The 14431-nt window shown below is 40.5% G+C and overlaps 1 protein-coding gene across 6 annotated transcripts in view; it reads right to left on the minus strand.

The window, feature by feature from the left end:
• ITGBL1 (integrin subunit beta like 1) overlaps positions 1-14431 on the minus strand; it is a 245934-nt gene that overhangs the window by 141613 nt on the left and 89890 nt on the right. For 5 of the 6 annotated variants that reach the window (XM_045869667.2, XM_054506403.2, XM_045869665.3 and 2 more), the window contains exons 4-6: positions 10199-10321; positions 6770-6910; positions 4457-4597 (exon numbers count right to left, since the gene is read on the minus strand). In XM_045869667.2, coding sequence (XP_045725623.1) covers positions 4457-4597; positions 6770-6910; positions 10199-10321 — 405 coding nt within the window. The remainder of the gene's footprint in view (positions 1-4456; positions 4598-6769; positions 6911-10198; positions 10322-14431) is intronic. The other variant, XM_064585919.1, reaches the window with a different exon arrangement.

Below are 14431 nucleotides of genomic sequence, written 5' to 3' on the forward strand. Positions count from 1 at the left end.
GGACTAACTTTCTATTTTCACCATTTTGATAGGCAGACCAAGTTGAAAAATAAAGTTTAAGGTCACACTGTGGCATATTTTAGCAGTTACGGGTTTCGGGGAAATAGACCAGAGTATAAATAGCCATCAGGAATAAAAGTTATTTCAGGACCAGGAAGTAAACTCAGTGGAGCAGCTCAAAGAACAGCAGTAACAAACAGCGCCGCTGGTACACTTCGGGAGGGTTGGTCATGCCCTGGTCATTGTAGTTACGCTCAAATTTTGTTAATAGCAATGTCTCTGAGGTGTTGTGTATGTTGTGTATGTACGTGTATCTGAGTGTGCACATGAATTATATATGTGTATATGTGAGTTGTCACAAACACACACACACACTAAGTGGATGATGAACGACAAATAGGAATGAAAGAAGAAATAAATAAAACTGATTTATTTGGGAGCAGGGAGCAGGTTTTAAAATACTTGTGTCTTTTGTATCCACAATGTAATAGGCACAAATATTTATATTTTAGTGCATTATTGAATAGATGAATGGACTCACTGGGAATGAATGAAAACAATGAGAATGTCAATTGAAAGAGCAACTTCAACCAACTCACCAGGAGATTTCCCTGGGACTCAAATAACAAAAACACCCTGAGGATGGCAAGAATGGGAGCGAAATACAAAGCTGCACTTCATCTGAGCCTTCTTACATCCCAGCCTTGCATAAACCACTAGAGAACATTGACATAGTTGGGTCACTCCCGTCTCCTAACACAGAGGCACTAACATCCTCAGCAGTCAGCTGCGTGGCATCCTTCCCGTGGTGCAACTCCGACAGACAAGTAAGACAATTGTGAAGACTAATAAATCACTTAACAGAATGTCTAGAATTCGACGGGTTTCCTGAGAATGAAGAAATCCCAGAGATGGGTGGCCTGCCCCAGATCATAACGACATTCAGAGAAGCTTTGTTTTATAAGAATTGTGAGCATCCAGAGGACAGTTCTTCCTTACCAAAATAAAGTAAAATTGAAGAAGTTTGTTTGCATCACTTGGAGATCAAATCACATGAGTACTTAGGTTCTGTATGTGTTTCCAGGCGACACTTAATGGCTGTGTGAACTCTGTCAAGTTACTTAAGTTTTCGGAACCTGTTTCCTCTCCTGTTAAAATGCAGATAATAATGTCACCCCCTCTGAGTGAGGGTGAACATAAAATGGAATGAGGGGTGTGAAATGGGCTAAAAGAGTGGGGTCTTGTCTTGTTGTCTGAACCACAGCCTCTTGCTCCATCCCTTCTTCCCACTGCCAGGGGTCTGCCCCCATAGTGCGGAGACCACAAGTAAAGGGTTAAGCATTCTTCTCTAAACTCCTCCCACGATAAACCTGACCTACCACAGCCATAACCACCCAACAGCTTCCCTTTCCTGAAATCTCCTAGAATAGGGAGGAATGGAAAATGTGAGAAAGAGGAAACTAGGGGCAGAAGGAAGAAGAGAAGGAAGAGATGAAGTGGAGAATTTCAGCTTCCAAGGAGGCCTCCTTTGGACCTTTACCTGCCCAACCTAGAGTGGTAACTCTGAGCCCAAATGACACGCAGGAGGAATTGTGAGCTTATAATAAAAGGATTGAAGTGTTAACTGAAGTTCATTGCCCGTCTTCACCCCATGAGCCCTCTCCCTCACCGTGAGACAGAACAGCACATGCGACCCTGAGTGGTCACTATTATGTAGCTATTCTGAATGTTTCAACCCCACTCCAAAATCAAGATCACAGGTTTATCAAGGAAGAACACACCTTATGTAAAACAAATAAAGAAAAACCAAAACAATAACAAAAACAAAAACCAAAAACAGTATATCAGAAAGCCACAAACTTATAATTTTTTTTATATAGCCTGATTATCTCCTTCATTTTCCCATTTAAAATTGTATGAATTCATGTTTTATCTCACAATCTTAAAATAGAATTCTTAAATGACATTTCCTGAACCCCGGTATAGTTTTAATTACCTATTCTCGGGCTCTAACTTCTCATGTTCAGCCCTGACCCTTCAGACTCACATATTCAACAGGCTGAAAAAAAAAAAACCAACTTTGGATTGCCATTGGTCCTTTAGGCTCAATATCTAGAAATGAATTTGCCAACTTCCTTCTATATTCCCTGTTTCGGTAAATGGCACCCAGACAACCAGACTGGAAACCTGTGAGTGTAGCACTTCGCTGCCTAAAACCATCATTAGCTCCCCATTACCTTTGGAATAGAGTCTGGTTCTGCAGTAAGGCAAAAAGACCTCTAGTTCTGTTTCTCGCCAGCTTTACCTTTTGTCACTCGTGCACTCTGGTGATAACTGAACTGATTCTAGTCCCCTGCACAGATCACGCACTTTTATTCTCTTTGCCTAGGACGTGCCTCTTACCTCTTTTTACCTGCGGGCCTATCGTTTAGGTAAGAAGCCCACGCCCGACATTCTCTACACCGTTTACTTATTCAGTTTGTTTGCTGCTCTGAGTCCCAATGGCATGTAAATTCCATCAGAGGAGGGATGTGATCTGTTGTGTTCGTTGCTATGTCCCCAGCATCAACCGCCGGATGAGCAACAAATCCATGATTCTGCAAATCTCCCATACCACAGTTTAATAAAATTTCATGTTTATGTGGCAGTTTTGTCATTGTTGTTTTGTTTTGGTTTTGGGGTTTGTTTTGTTTTGTTTGTTTTGCTTGTTTTGCTAAACAGTACATTTCTTGAGGGTAGAATCTATGAATTTTTGTATTCTTAGATCCTAATATCTTACGTAGACCCTAATATCTTATGTAGTGCCTCTAGCATAGTTGGCTCCTGATAAAGGTTTGTCCTAGTACACAAACATTTTTTCAGTAAAGAAAGAACCTTTATATTTCTTTGGATTCATAGACCTCGTTAACATTGTGATCCTGTGATCCTGTGAGGCCTTGAGCAGTTTATGGAACTTTCCTGCGCCTCACTACCCCCGTTTGTAAAATGAGAAGAAACAGATTCCCCACCTCGTAGACTTTTACAAAAAAAAATAAATGCCACAATCTGGAAAGTGCTTAGCACGGTGTCTGGCACAGAGAGCCACCCGAATTAGCGGCTGTCTCATTTCCATTGTGTCAATATGGCAATAATAACCCTCATATATAATGAATAACAGAAAAGTCTGGAAAGGGCATCCCCTCAAGAGAAGGGTGTTCATGGAATGTTCAGGAAGTTCTCCCGAGCATGAGGGACAGTCAGGAGAGGGAAGCTCTTCTTCAGTGGGAAGTTTTAGCAGCAGGCTCCTCTCCGTGGGGCCAGAGAAGCTTCCACAGCTGCACAATCGTGATTAAACAGGGCAGCTCTTTATCTCCCTTTGCTGGCAAACCTTCAGGAGACAGTGGAGTTTCCTATCTACTTACACACCCATCAAGCAGTTCAGCTTAAAAAGATGTATATGCAGATGTCTCTGTCTCCTGGGTGGTCAAATATAACCGGACTGAAAATCCATAACTCCAGCTTTTGCTCAATGACACTTTTTCAGATAACCACCTTCTGACCACCTTCTTTTTCCCTTTCCACCCTGAGAGGTTCTGGCAGGGGGTGGTTTTCCTTTGCACTTAAAACTGCAAGCTCCCTAAAGCCGAAGATTGATCATGTTTGTCCCCTTCACTGCTGGAACTGAAAGCCAGGATGCTGTCCAGACCCTGGTAAATGGTATCTGCTCTACAAATGTTTATGGAACAAAATTTTTGAATCCACTTACTGATATTGAATCCTACACTAGTCTGCAGAATAATCTTAGGATATAAATTATGCCAAGGAATTAAGGCATGAAAATATCCAGGAGAACTGTGTTATGTGAAGTTGTGTAATACATGAGCATAGCTGTTCTCATGGTCCCCATCCTGGACGCCGTCATTGGTCTGCTGGTTCTGTATGTTCAGAGCTGAGCAACAGATATCTGGAGGAGGTAGTTCTCCTTGGTGAGGAGTTAGACTAGTTTTAAGAAAGTGAGGCCCTTTCATCTCTGGTCTTTGCCAACGTGTAAATTCTCTGAAGGTTTTCCAAGGTATTCACAGGAGCGCTGTGACTATCAAATGCTTTCCAATGCACAAATTCAGTTCATGCATTCATTCATTCATCATTCATGCATTTATTTTGAGAGAGTGTGTGAGCGGGGTGGGGGGCGCTGAGGGAGAGGGAAAAAGAGAATCACAAGTAAGCTAAGTAAGCTCCACACCCAGCACAGAGCCTGACACGGGGCTCGAGCTCATGACCCTGAGATCATGACCTGAGCTGAAACCAAGAGATGGATGCTTAACCGACTGAGCCACCCAGGGGCCACACAGATTTGGATCTTTTACAGTTTCTGTGAGAATCAGAATGAAGCTTGAAAATAAGAAATGAATATATATATATTTTATTTTATTTTTAATTTTTTTACTTAAAAACAGGAATGAGGAAAGCAATGTACCTGAACAGAAGTCATCGGAGTATCTGTCATAGACAGCCCTACAGTCCCTCTCATCACACTCACAGGTGTCCCCGTGAATATCTCCCCAGTCTCCAGTTGGGTCAACATCGTGGCAAGAACACTCACCACACACACAAGTACCTAAGTGAGAAAAAAAAAATTGTATATGGTTTTAGTGAAGAAAAATCATGGAAGAAAGCATCTGACACATTGCTTTTTAAAATCTTTTGCTTATTGTGTATTTGGAAAATACATATATTGGAGGAAAAAAATTCTACCAAGGAAAAACAGCATCTAAAGTGGACAGTAGAGATTTTTTAATAAACAAAAGTTAGTATCTGTGTCTATAATTGTGTGAGGTTGTGGGACATGTCGTCAGCACGATTCTGGTTTCTCTCTAAAATAATATCAAAACAAGAACATGAGATAGAATCCTTGCCCTCAAGAAACTTGCCGTCTATTTGACAAAAAGAAAGCTAACGAAAGACTGTAGGGTCATGCACCGAAATGTAAAAGGTGGTTATATCTGAATGTTTAAAATATCCATATCTGTATTTTAAAAAACAAATACACGTAGCTCTATAATTGTTGCAGGGGCAGGGGGTGGGGGTGGGTATGTGCTCAAGTGGGTCCAGCGTGAAACTGAATGAGCCATTTGGGCAATGCAGGACATGCTTCTGTCCCCGATGAGCTGTGTCTACCACAGAGGCTTTTTTGGCTTTGGAGATGGGCTAACAAGGAAGATGAGGTAGGTCTGTGCAGGGATTGGTGTCTCTCTCTTGGCCCAGAAGCAATGATGGGGAGGAGTGCTAGGGGAAACATGGCCGTTACCTTCCGGGGGGAATAAAAGGACTCATGGCTGTGCTTCCCGGACTCAGACTCGCCTTCAGGAACCCCTGAGTCTCACTGCTAACCAGCCTCGTTCAGGCATGGTGCTTTCCTTTCTGCCTTTGGCGGATCTCCAAATCGGACCCCTCACGGGAAAGGGGAGGCAGGAGGTGAGACTGCAGAGAGGGGGTGAGTCATGTGTGTTTCTGAAGGACCTCTGTCTCTCAGAGCCCACCTGCTGCAGAACCCGGCCCTGCTCCACAGACCAACCATTTCCACTTCTCTCCTCACTCCTTGCAACACCTAGCTGCTTGCTTCCCATGGGGACACAGCACAAGCTGCATACCCTGACAGCATGATGGTGACCACTGACCCTACTGTATCAATAAAAAGAACTCAGGCAGCAACACATCCTTATATAGTAAAGGAAAACATAACATGAATGAGTACTATGATCTATAGTCAGACCGATTCTGCATAAATTAAAAAGAGGACTTTTCTTTATGATTTTTGCTCCAAGTTCAGGCCTTTTGCTTTCCTTTCCCTGCATACAGAAATGTGGCCCATTTTACTCTTCCACGTCAATGTTTTCTGCCAATTTTTCAAAAGATTGAATCGGTTGTGTGTTAAAGTTTTCCGTGGAAGCAGGATCTATTAAGAAGTACCATTCATTTATAGACATGAAAGAAAGAGTTTTCCAACTTTCTAGATTTTTATAATTTCATAGAAGGAAAAATGGTCACTTATTTATATCATCAGGTCGGCAAGGAACAGTCTTGCATGGTCCTCTTTTACTTACAGTAGAGCTAATAAGGGAAAAAATGACAAGTATTTTCAAGGGTTTTTAAAAAGTGTTGAAAACTGATTTGATTTGATATCAACAGTTAATTCACGTTAAATTACATTTTAGCAATACTAATATAATCTTAAAGTTCACATCAGAGGTCAGCATCAATTTTCTATGGCTACCTGACACGTAGTTTCTGTAACTCTTCAATATCATTTTTATTACTGCAGATAAAAGTGAAGCCACTCCAGATCAATTCTGAATGACAACCACGCCTTCGATTTACTCATAATGAAGACAAGAGAGTTTCTTGAATACTCTCTAGATAATTAGATGCTCATGCTGGAGATGGTTCTGTTAGTGAAGAGACATTTAGCAGAAGTATCTACAAGAATTGCCTTTTAGCTGTCCTGTGCTATTTCTGGATGGCCGCCAAAGAAATTACAGTCCCTACACTAACAACGGGTTCAGTGAAGCTTAAAGAACTATAGCAACTTTCTTATCCTTCTGCTTTTTTACTCAATAAAAAATGAGAGAGAAGACTGTTGGTATAGTATGGACTTACATCAAAGTCAAACACCATAAAAGACAACTTACTCCCATACTGAAGGAAATCCAGAGAAAAGGAGTGTTAACAATTAAGAGCTTTGTTCCTCCCCCCCGCCCCAACTCCGTAGTAACGTGAATGAATGACACACCTCTGTTACTGCAGATTTTGCCATCTGGAGATGTGCATCTTCGCTTGCTCTCCCAGGGGGTGATATCACACTGGAATTCACATTTATCTCCATGCCAACCAGACCCGCAATAACAGTTTCCACAGTAACACTTTCCATGGCCTTTACCCAAAATGAATTTTATAGAGTGAGGGGAAAAAAAAGCAACTTTTAAAAGCAAAATTAACTTTCTACCTCTTCATGATCATTTTTGCCTTTTGAAATAAAATATACCTGCTCGACAGTCCCTGCTTAAAATAATCAAGTTATAGATTTGCATATACCTATGTAATTATACACGCAAAGCAAGCCAAAGTGTCTTCTAACTTGTCCTAGCCAGGTAGCTGATTAAAATGAAAGAAATTTAAAGAAATGACATGAAAGACTGTGAAAGCCTATCTACTACCTTCCGATCTCAAAGGTACGGCATCCCAGTCAAATGTATGTAAGCATTCCTTCTGAGGGTATTTCTGGAATTAGTCATCCAAGTATTTCATTTGAAATCAACCACTGAGAAGCCAGGGGTACATATTTACTTGGATGCATAGTATTAATGACTGAACCATTTCTTAAACCAGGGGAAATATTTCATCTTTCCATTCAAATGTGTCCCACAGGCTGCTGTGTTCTACCACGAGGAAAAGAGGTTTTCCGTTAAATCAGTGTTTCGTCTTCCTTTGGGTCAATAAACTATCATGGACCCTTGGCCTCCCGATCAAATCCCCCTCCTATTTGTCAAGGGGACAGAAATGATAGGGAGGGGCGCCCCATCATTTTGTGTTCCGAAGCCACCATACCCCTCTGGCTCCTGCCTCTTATGAAACCTTACCCTGCTCCTTTGTACCTACTTCCCAGCAACCCCTCATGAGCTGTAACATCCTGGCTTCCTGCACCCCTACTGAGCAATCTTTCTGGCTCCCAGAAGGTGGCAATTCTATGTGCCTCAAGTCACTTGCCACGTTTTCTCTCTAAATGAGCTGTAATTTGGATTTCCATGGAAAACCTCTTATTAGCCTAACAGTCAATGATCGTTTCTACAACAAGTTTTCATTTTAATTTGTTCACATAGGCAAATGTAAGGGCTATCTAATCATTTCACCAGTGATAAAATATAGAGGCTATACATTTTATTTATGAACTCAAAAACATCTCTCCTGTACCCACACAAAATACATCCTGGGGCTGTCTCCTCAGGAACTTACACTGGAAAACAGCAAGACAACTGTGTACTAAAACCTTTTCTAGAAGTCAATTTTTTAAAAATTTTTTAAGACTTGATTAACTTTTTAAACCAGAATTTATTTCCTCTGAAATTTTAGGAAATTTATGTAAGGTGCTGCGTACGTAAGCATTACCATGACATTAACAAATAATCCCAAATCTACATTCTTCATACCCAAATTCTTTGTATATGTATAAAACTCAAAATTGAATTAGGGTTTTACTAAAACATCACTGAGATACAGGTGAATAAGGAAAGAAGAATCATGTCAAACTACATTTGTATGTAGATAGGAAAAATTAAGCAGATATCCTCACAACCCAAATGAAAATATTGTTAACAAGCCACATATGGATAATTGAGATAAAATACAAGCTTGGGAGAAACAAAACAAAACAAACAAACAAACAAAAAAAAAATACAAGCTTGGGACAATACACATTGCACACAATAAATATCCACTCTTTGCTTTGTATAAACTGATGGAGCGAGAAAATCTCCTTTTAAAGTGTTCCACTGATGGGCTGTGCAGTCACCTCTCAACAGATTGGTTTCATGCGAATGACATGTAGAAAATCTACAATCCCAGCCAATGTCACCCTCAGAGGAGGGCTGAAGTGTGTGGTCAGAGACTTTGCACCACGAAATGGCTTAAGCCTCAAACAAATGGAAATGGTTAGTGGCAAGGTTGGGAGTCAAACATTTCCTGTTGTGTTGCTTCCAGTTAAATGTTTACATTTACACATGCAAATAGACTTCGCTTTGGTGATGTGCATCAGAACACATTGCTCCAAGCATGTTCCCCACCTCTTTTTTGGTCCATCATAATTGAAAATGAAACATCAGGAGGATAGATACATAATATTTGTAGGTGGATTTACCTAACTCTTCTAACTATTTTGGATTGAGTCCATTAACAGAATTGTCTGAGCAGCATCTAGCTTAGGTCATTGCCTTGAAAAACGTAGCTTTTTGTATTTGTCTGTTTTATCTTGGTGGGTTGTACAGCAAGGAAACCAGAGGGAACCAAGCAGACCTAAAATAAGAGTATCTGGATGACCGTAAGAATTGAAACTACAATTTGGTTTTGTAAACAGAGGGAGAGCTGGTCCTCCTAAGTTAGTGACACTTTCTCTATGGCTCTCTGGCTCCTCCTGCCCTATTTGTCCCTGATCCTTCCAGGGAAAATTCTCTTCTGAAATCATCCATTCTGCATGCAGAATAGGATTCCATGCATTGGAATCTTGTCGGAGATAAATGAAATAAACAATTGCTTATTAATGGAGAGATGAGGCCAGCAGTAACCAGGCTGAAGCATTTACATTTATGTAAACTGAAGAGATTCTCGCTGCTCTCTCCTTTCCTCTCCTGTGCTAGCCATGGGTGCAAATATAAACTCTGGGAACACGCTTGCAGATAGGTAAGCAGAAGAGAAGGATACTCTGGGTGATGAGGAGGGGCTCTTCTCATGGAGCTCCAAACCCCAGGGCACTGATACAGCTCTCCATGGGTAGAGTCAAGGGCTCAGTCTTTGGTGTCCGACAGACAAGAGTCTAAATTCCAGTACTATTGCTGGAATGACCCTGGGTGTACTACCCAACGAACGTGAAGAACTTATTATAGTCCTTAGCGCTAGGAAGTGTGGCACATGCAATAAATGCTTCAGTAGAAAAATGGATTGAGTAATGGTGTTAGAAATACCCTAGAAAGACAAAAAAGATCACGAAAAATGTTAATCTAAGTATGGGGTGGCAAGGGACAGATTCTAGGCTAGTGATCCTTTGGGCCTCCAGTGTCTCCAATGGGACATGAAACTATTTAAAGGCTTATGATTTAGAAAGGGAAAATAGAATGAAATTAACACATGCAATTGAGAGACTGACTGGGAGAAAAGAGACAACATAAAAGTGCTGCACGAAGCAGGGAAGATGAAGTACCGGTAGGATCACTCTGGAACCACACAGTTGGTTGGTTGCTATAATGATCGGGCTCTCCCCTGGGAACAGTCTGATTTTGCATTTAAAAAGTACTAGTCTACCCTAAATGCCTTATATGAGGTGTTCTCCAAATAAACATAAATTCAGATTAAATGAGTAAACAGTGCAGGAATGTATAGAGTGACAAAAGTACAATAAAACAGGTGGAAAATCAAGGACTTTTACTAATTTCTACGAAGTTAGTATACCTACCTCCACATATTTCTTCTGTTTCATCGTCTATGCATTCTCTATCGTCACACTCACAAAATTTACCATAAACGAGGCCGTTTCCATCTGGATTATCACACTTACACCTGCCACAGTGACATGTACCTAAACCATTTAAACAAAGCAAAAAGTATTTCTTAAGTGCATATAAATGATCATCGATGATTTTTAAACTCTTTCAGAGACAGAAAAAACTCAAATCAATTTAATATTTCAATTATGTAATTCTGTGGGTAGGATGAGATAGATAACAACATTCTTACTTGATGATTATAGTACAACAATTATATTTTATGGCACATAGCTATTATGATTGACCTCTAATAGTTTCATGAATGGAAATTTGACCTCCCCAAGTGCAGAGCTACTTCATACATGGCCATCCAATCAATGCACGAATGACTATCTTGCAATTACACCTGGGTCTGAAGTGAACTAAAGCAGAAAATTCTAAGCTTTGTAAGGGAAGTAGCCTTGCTTATCTTCCTCACCAGTATTTATTCAATGCTTTGCACAATATTTGAGCATACTATTTATATAATAAATATTTGTGGAATTCATTATCAAATGCATAAATGAAAAACTTAGAATCTCCTAATAATTTCACCTCTACAGTGTTAAGCTGATCCACACATCCTTATGACAATGGAACCAGAGCAGGTTTTCTCAGGTATAGTGTCCCGGGACCTCACCAAAACCTCAAGGAGGTTCACAGTGAGTGACACAGAGGCACTGGAGTCATCTGGTATACCATACGCCATAGACTCTGCCAACTTTGAGGATTTGACTACAACTCCTGAGAGTGATCTCACTGACAGTAAAACAGCACTCAAATGATATTGAGAAGTAGAATGTCCATTTAAGGAACCCTCTTCTTAATACTTATTTTTCCATTTTTAATCAATCATCATAGCAACCAACAAATATGAACTGAGACTTTACCACTCACCAGATCACATCCTAGACTGTGGAAACATAATGGGAGATCAAGTCAGCCATAATCCTCCTCTCAGAGTTTGATATGAGAAAACCAAAGTGATAAAATAAATGGAGAAGTGCAAAGTGTTGCAGAAGAGCTTAGCAGGGGATTTAACTGAGACCTGGTAATCAGACAGAGAGTCCTTGGGCAAGTAGATCCTAAACGAGGTACTGAGAGCAAAGTAAAAATAATAGGTAAGAGAAGTGAGATGGTGGGGAGGCCCACTTCCCGCAAGAGACAACAGCAAAGGCTCTGTGGTAAAAGTGGAAATAAGAAGAAAAAGTCCAAGATGGCTAGAACATAGGAAATGATGTGGAAAGTGGCATGAAATGAATAAGGCATGTGGAGGTGCAGTTTACGGAAGTCTTACAGTTCATGTTAAAAACTTCCAACTTTAATCCGAGAATAATGAGAAGCCATAGAAATACTTTCAGCCAGGGAGTCATGTGATCACGTATGCATTTTTACCAGATTACGCTAGGTGTCATATGCAGAATGAAGTGAAATGAAGTGCAGTGGATATGAGAATAGCTTATCACATTTGTCTATAGGGAAGAAGGGATAGAGGCTGACCAGGGTGATGGCAATGAGTTGGAAAGAAGTGAAAATGCTCAGGGGTGTTTTCAGGAGAAGGGACAGACGACTCAGAGACTGCGTATGAGTGGTGAAGGATCAGGAGGAACTGAAGAGGATATTGATGTTTGAACTGAGCTACTGGATATTGGCAAGTCTGTATGTGATGGGCCAGAAAGGGCATGGATTTAGGACTAAGGTGGATTTGTAGCCAAATCCGGGTTTTAATAACCCGTACTATACATTTTTGAGGTCATTATGTTCATCTCTAATTCTTAAATTGCTTCTCTGAAAATAATATCTACCTCATAGAGCTGCTATGAGAGCCCAGTGGTAAATATATCACCCAGCCATCCTTCTGAAAACAGTTTGTTCAGTTACATCATAGGTTTTCAGAAAACTGCGGGTTCTTCATCTTCTCCCATAAAGATACTGAATATATGAGTCATGTCCTCAAACATTTCCCCTAGACTTTCTGTATATTGACAGACCCCACGACGTCCTGTCTTCATACCCTCTGCATGATTCTGGTACCCAGGTCATTCCCAATTAGCTATTATCTTGAAAAAGTTTTTTCTCTCACAGTCACATAGAAATGGTGATTTTGCAGAATTTGAGCTAATTATTTTTCCTCCTTGAGAATACTCATGAATTTTACATTTATTAAATTTCCTTTTCTTGTATGTGTGTTTTTTCCTGAAAACTATTTTAAATTATAAAAGCTCATTTCAAATCAAATGCTATAATTCATGGTACTGCCTCATCTCATTTTTTCTCTAATTATCACCCTTCTTTTTCATTTTCACATTTATTCATGCTGTCTTTTAACCATCCACATAACCATTCATTAAATTTTCTTGCTGCCTACTATGCTGTTGGCAAAGTACCAGGTGCTATAGGAGATAATAAGAAAATGAAAACTAAGTCAATCACAGACCAGGAAGAAAGAGCTTAGACGATCAATAATTTTTACACATATGTATGAGACCAGATGACGTAAAGGCATTTGCAACAGATCTGTGACAAATACCATATAGGAAGTATAAACCTCAGTCTGGCTCTGTAAAGGAGGAAAGGCCCAGTAAAGGAGCAAGTTCTTGAGTTGGCACTTGATGTATGGATAGAATTTCAACAGGTAGAGATGGAGAAAAGGCTTGCGATGTTGAGGAAGGAGCCTCAGCTAAGGGATAAGGATGTGGAATTAAAGAACAATGCAAAGTCTCGCTTGGGTTTGGATAAAAGGGCCAGTTGAAGGCAGAGAGTAGAGGATCAAGAATATTGGCCAAGGACTTTAGAATTTATCTGTTGGAATACCAGGAGCCTCTCATCGTTTGGAAGCGAGGTATAACATCGTCAGGGCAAAGAACGGAGGAGCTGTTTTCAGGAAAGACAGGAACAGCCTCTACCTTTGAATTCTGTAACTTCTCACTGACACCCTGACGGGAAAGCTCACTCCCATCCACACATCTGAACCATTTCTGGCTAATGTGGGACGTTTACAACAGCTCAGAGACTTCCTGTCTCACCCATCATGTAGAATTCACAACTGAGGCTCCAAGATATGGCAGATGGAAGCCCAGGCAAAAGCGACAGACTCCTGTGTTCATGTGATGTCATACTGCTTCTCTTTCTTAGTTGCCAGTGAGCTCAGTCTCTAGGACTGGTCTTTATGCTTTATGCTAGATTATTTTTGCTCTGACTTTTCATTCTGATTAGTAAAGCGCTCTCTCTCTAGGAAGACTTCCCTGTCTTGAACACCAACCATACTCCTGTGCAATGGCACTGGAGCCCCACTTTGCTCTGCAGGCTGCCCCTTGCCTTCTGGACCCCTCTAGAGTCAGCTTCTGCAACTCCTTTAGTCCCCAGCTCCATCTCATCCTGACCTGCAGTCGGATGTCCCAGTCTAGCTTCCTCCTCTTCCCCTTCTGCCCCAAGCTGCTTCCAGGAAACCACATTGTGATATAAAATGGGGAACAGTTAGTAGAGAGAACTCAGAGCCTAATGCAGTTTCGGGGGAGTGGTCCAGAACTAGGCTGGTAGAAATAGACACTAAAAGAAGCCATGTGAGAATAAGATTGCTGAAGTCAACTTGAAAGGCTTCCATACTGAGTACAGAGTAAGAGAGAAAGATTAACTGAGATCTTATGTCACCTGTATAGAGCTGAGTCCTATGCATCTGAAAAAAGAACGAGCAAGATTTCTATGCACTGATATGGAGTGAATTCCAGGAGATGCTGAGTGGCAAAGGCAGAGTACAAAAGAGCATATATAGCATGCTACCTTTTGTGTAGGGAACAAGTGAAAAACCAAAAAACTAACACATACATCTAGCTATCTGCCTTTATTTAAAATAAACATATACACAGATAAAGCAGAATGCCATAAGGTTGGTTACCTATCAGGTATGAAGAAAGCAGGAGGGAAGGTTTAGGAAGAGAATGATGATTTGCTAAGTATGCTTTTTTTATATAGTTTTGACCTTTGGAAGCATGCTAATGTTCTACATATTGCAAAATAAAATAAAATCAATAAGGATGGAAAGGAGGAAAAAAAGTCTAAAACTGAAAGCAATCTGAAGTAAATAACCTTAATTGTATTTCAAATGAGTACAATAACTACACTAAAGGGAGACAAAAAGAAAGAAATCCAAGTAACTTATGAAC

This window comes from Mirounga angustirostris, unplaced genomic scaffold (genome assembly GCF_029215605.1).
Source record: "Mirounga angustirostris isolate CCGP_5_RB_7025 unplaced genomic scaffold, mMirAng1.0.hap1 SCAF_3, whole genome shotgun sequence".
Taxonomy (NCBI): domain Eukaryota; kingdom Metazoa; phylum Chordata; class Mammalia; order Carnivora; family Phocidae; genus Mirounga; species Mirounga angustirostris.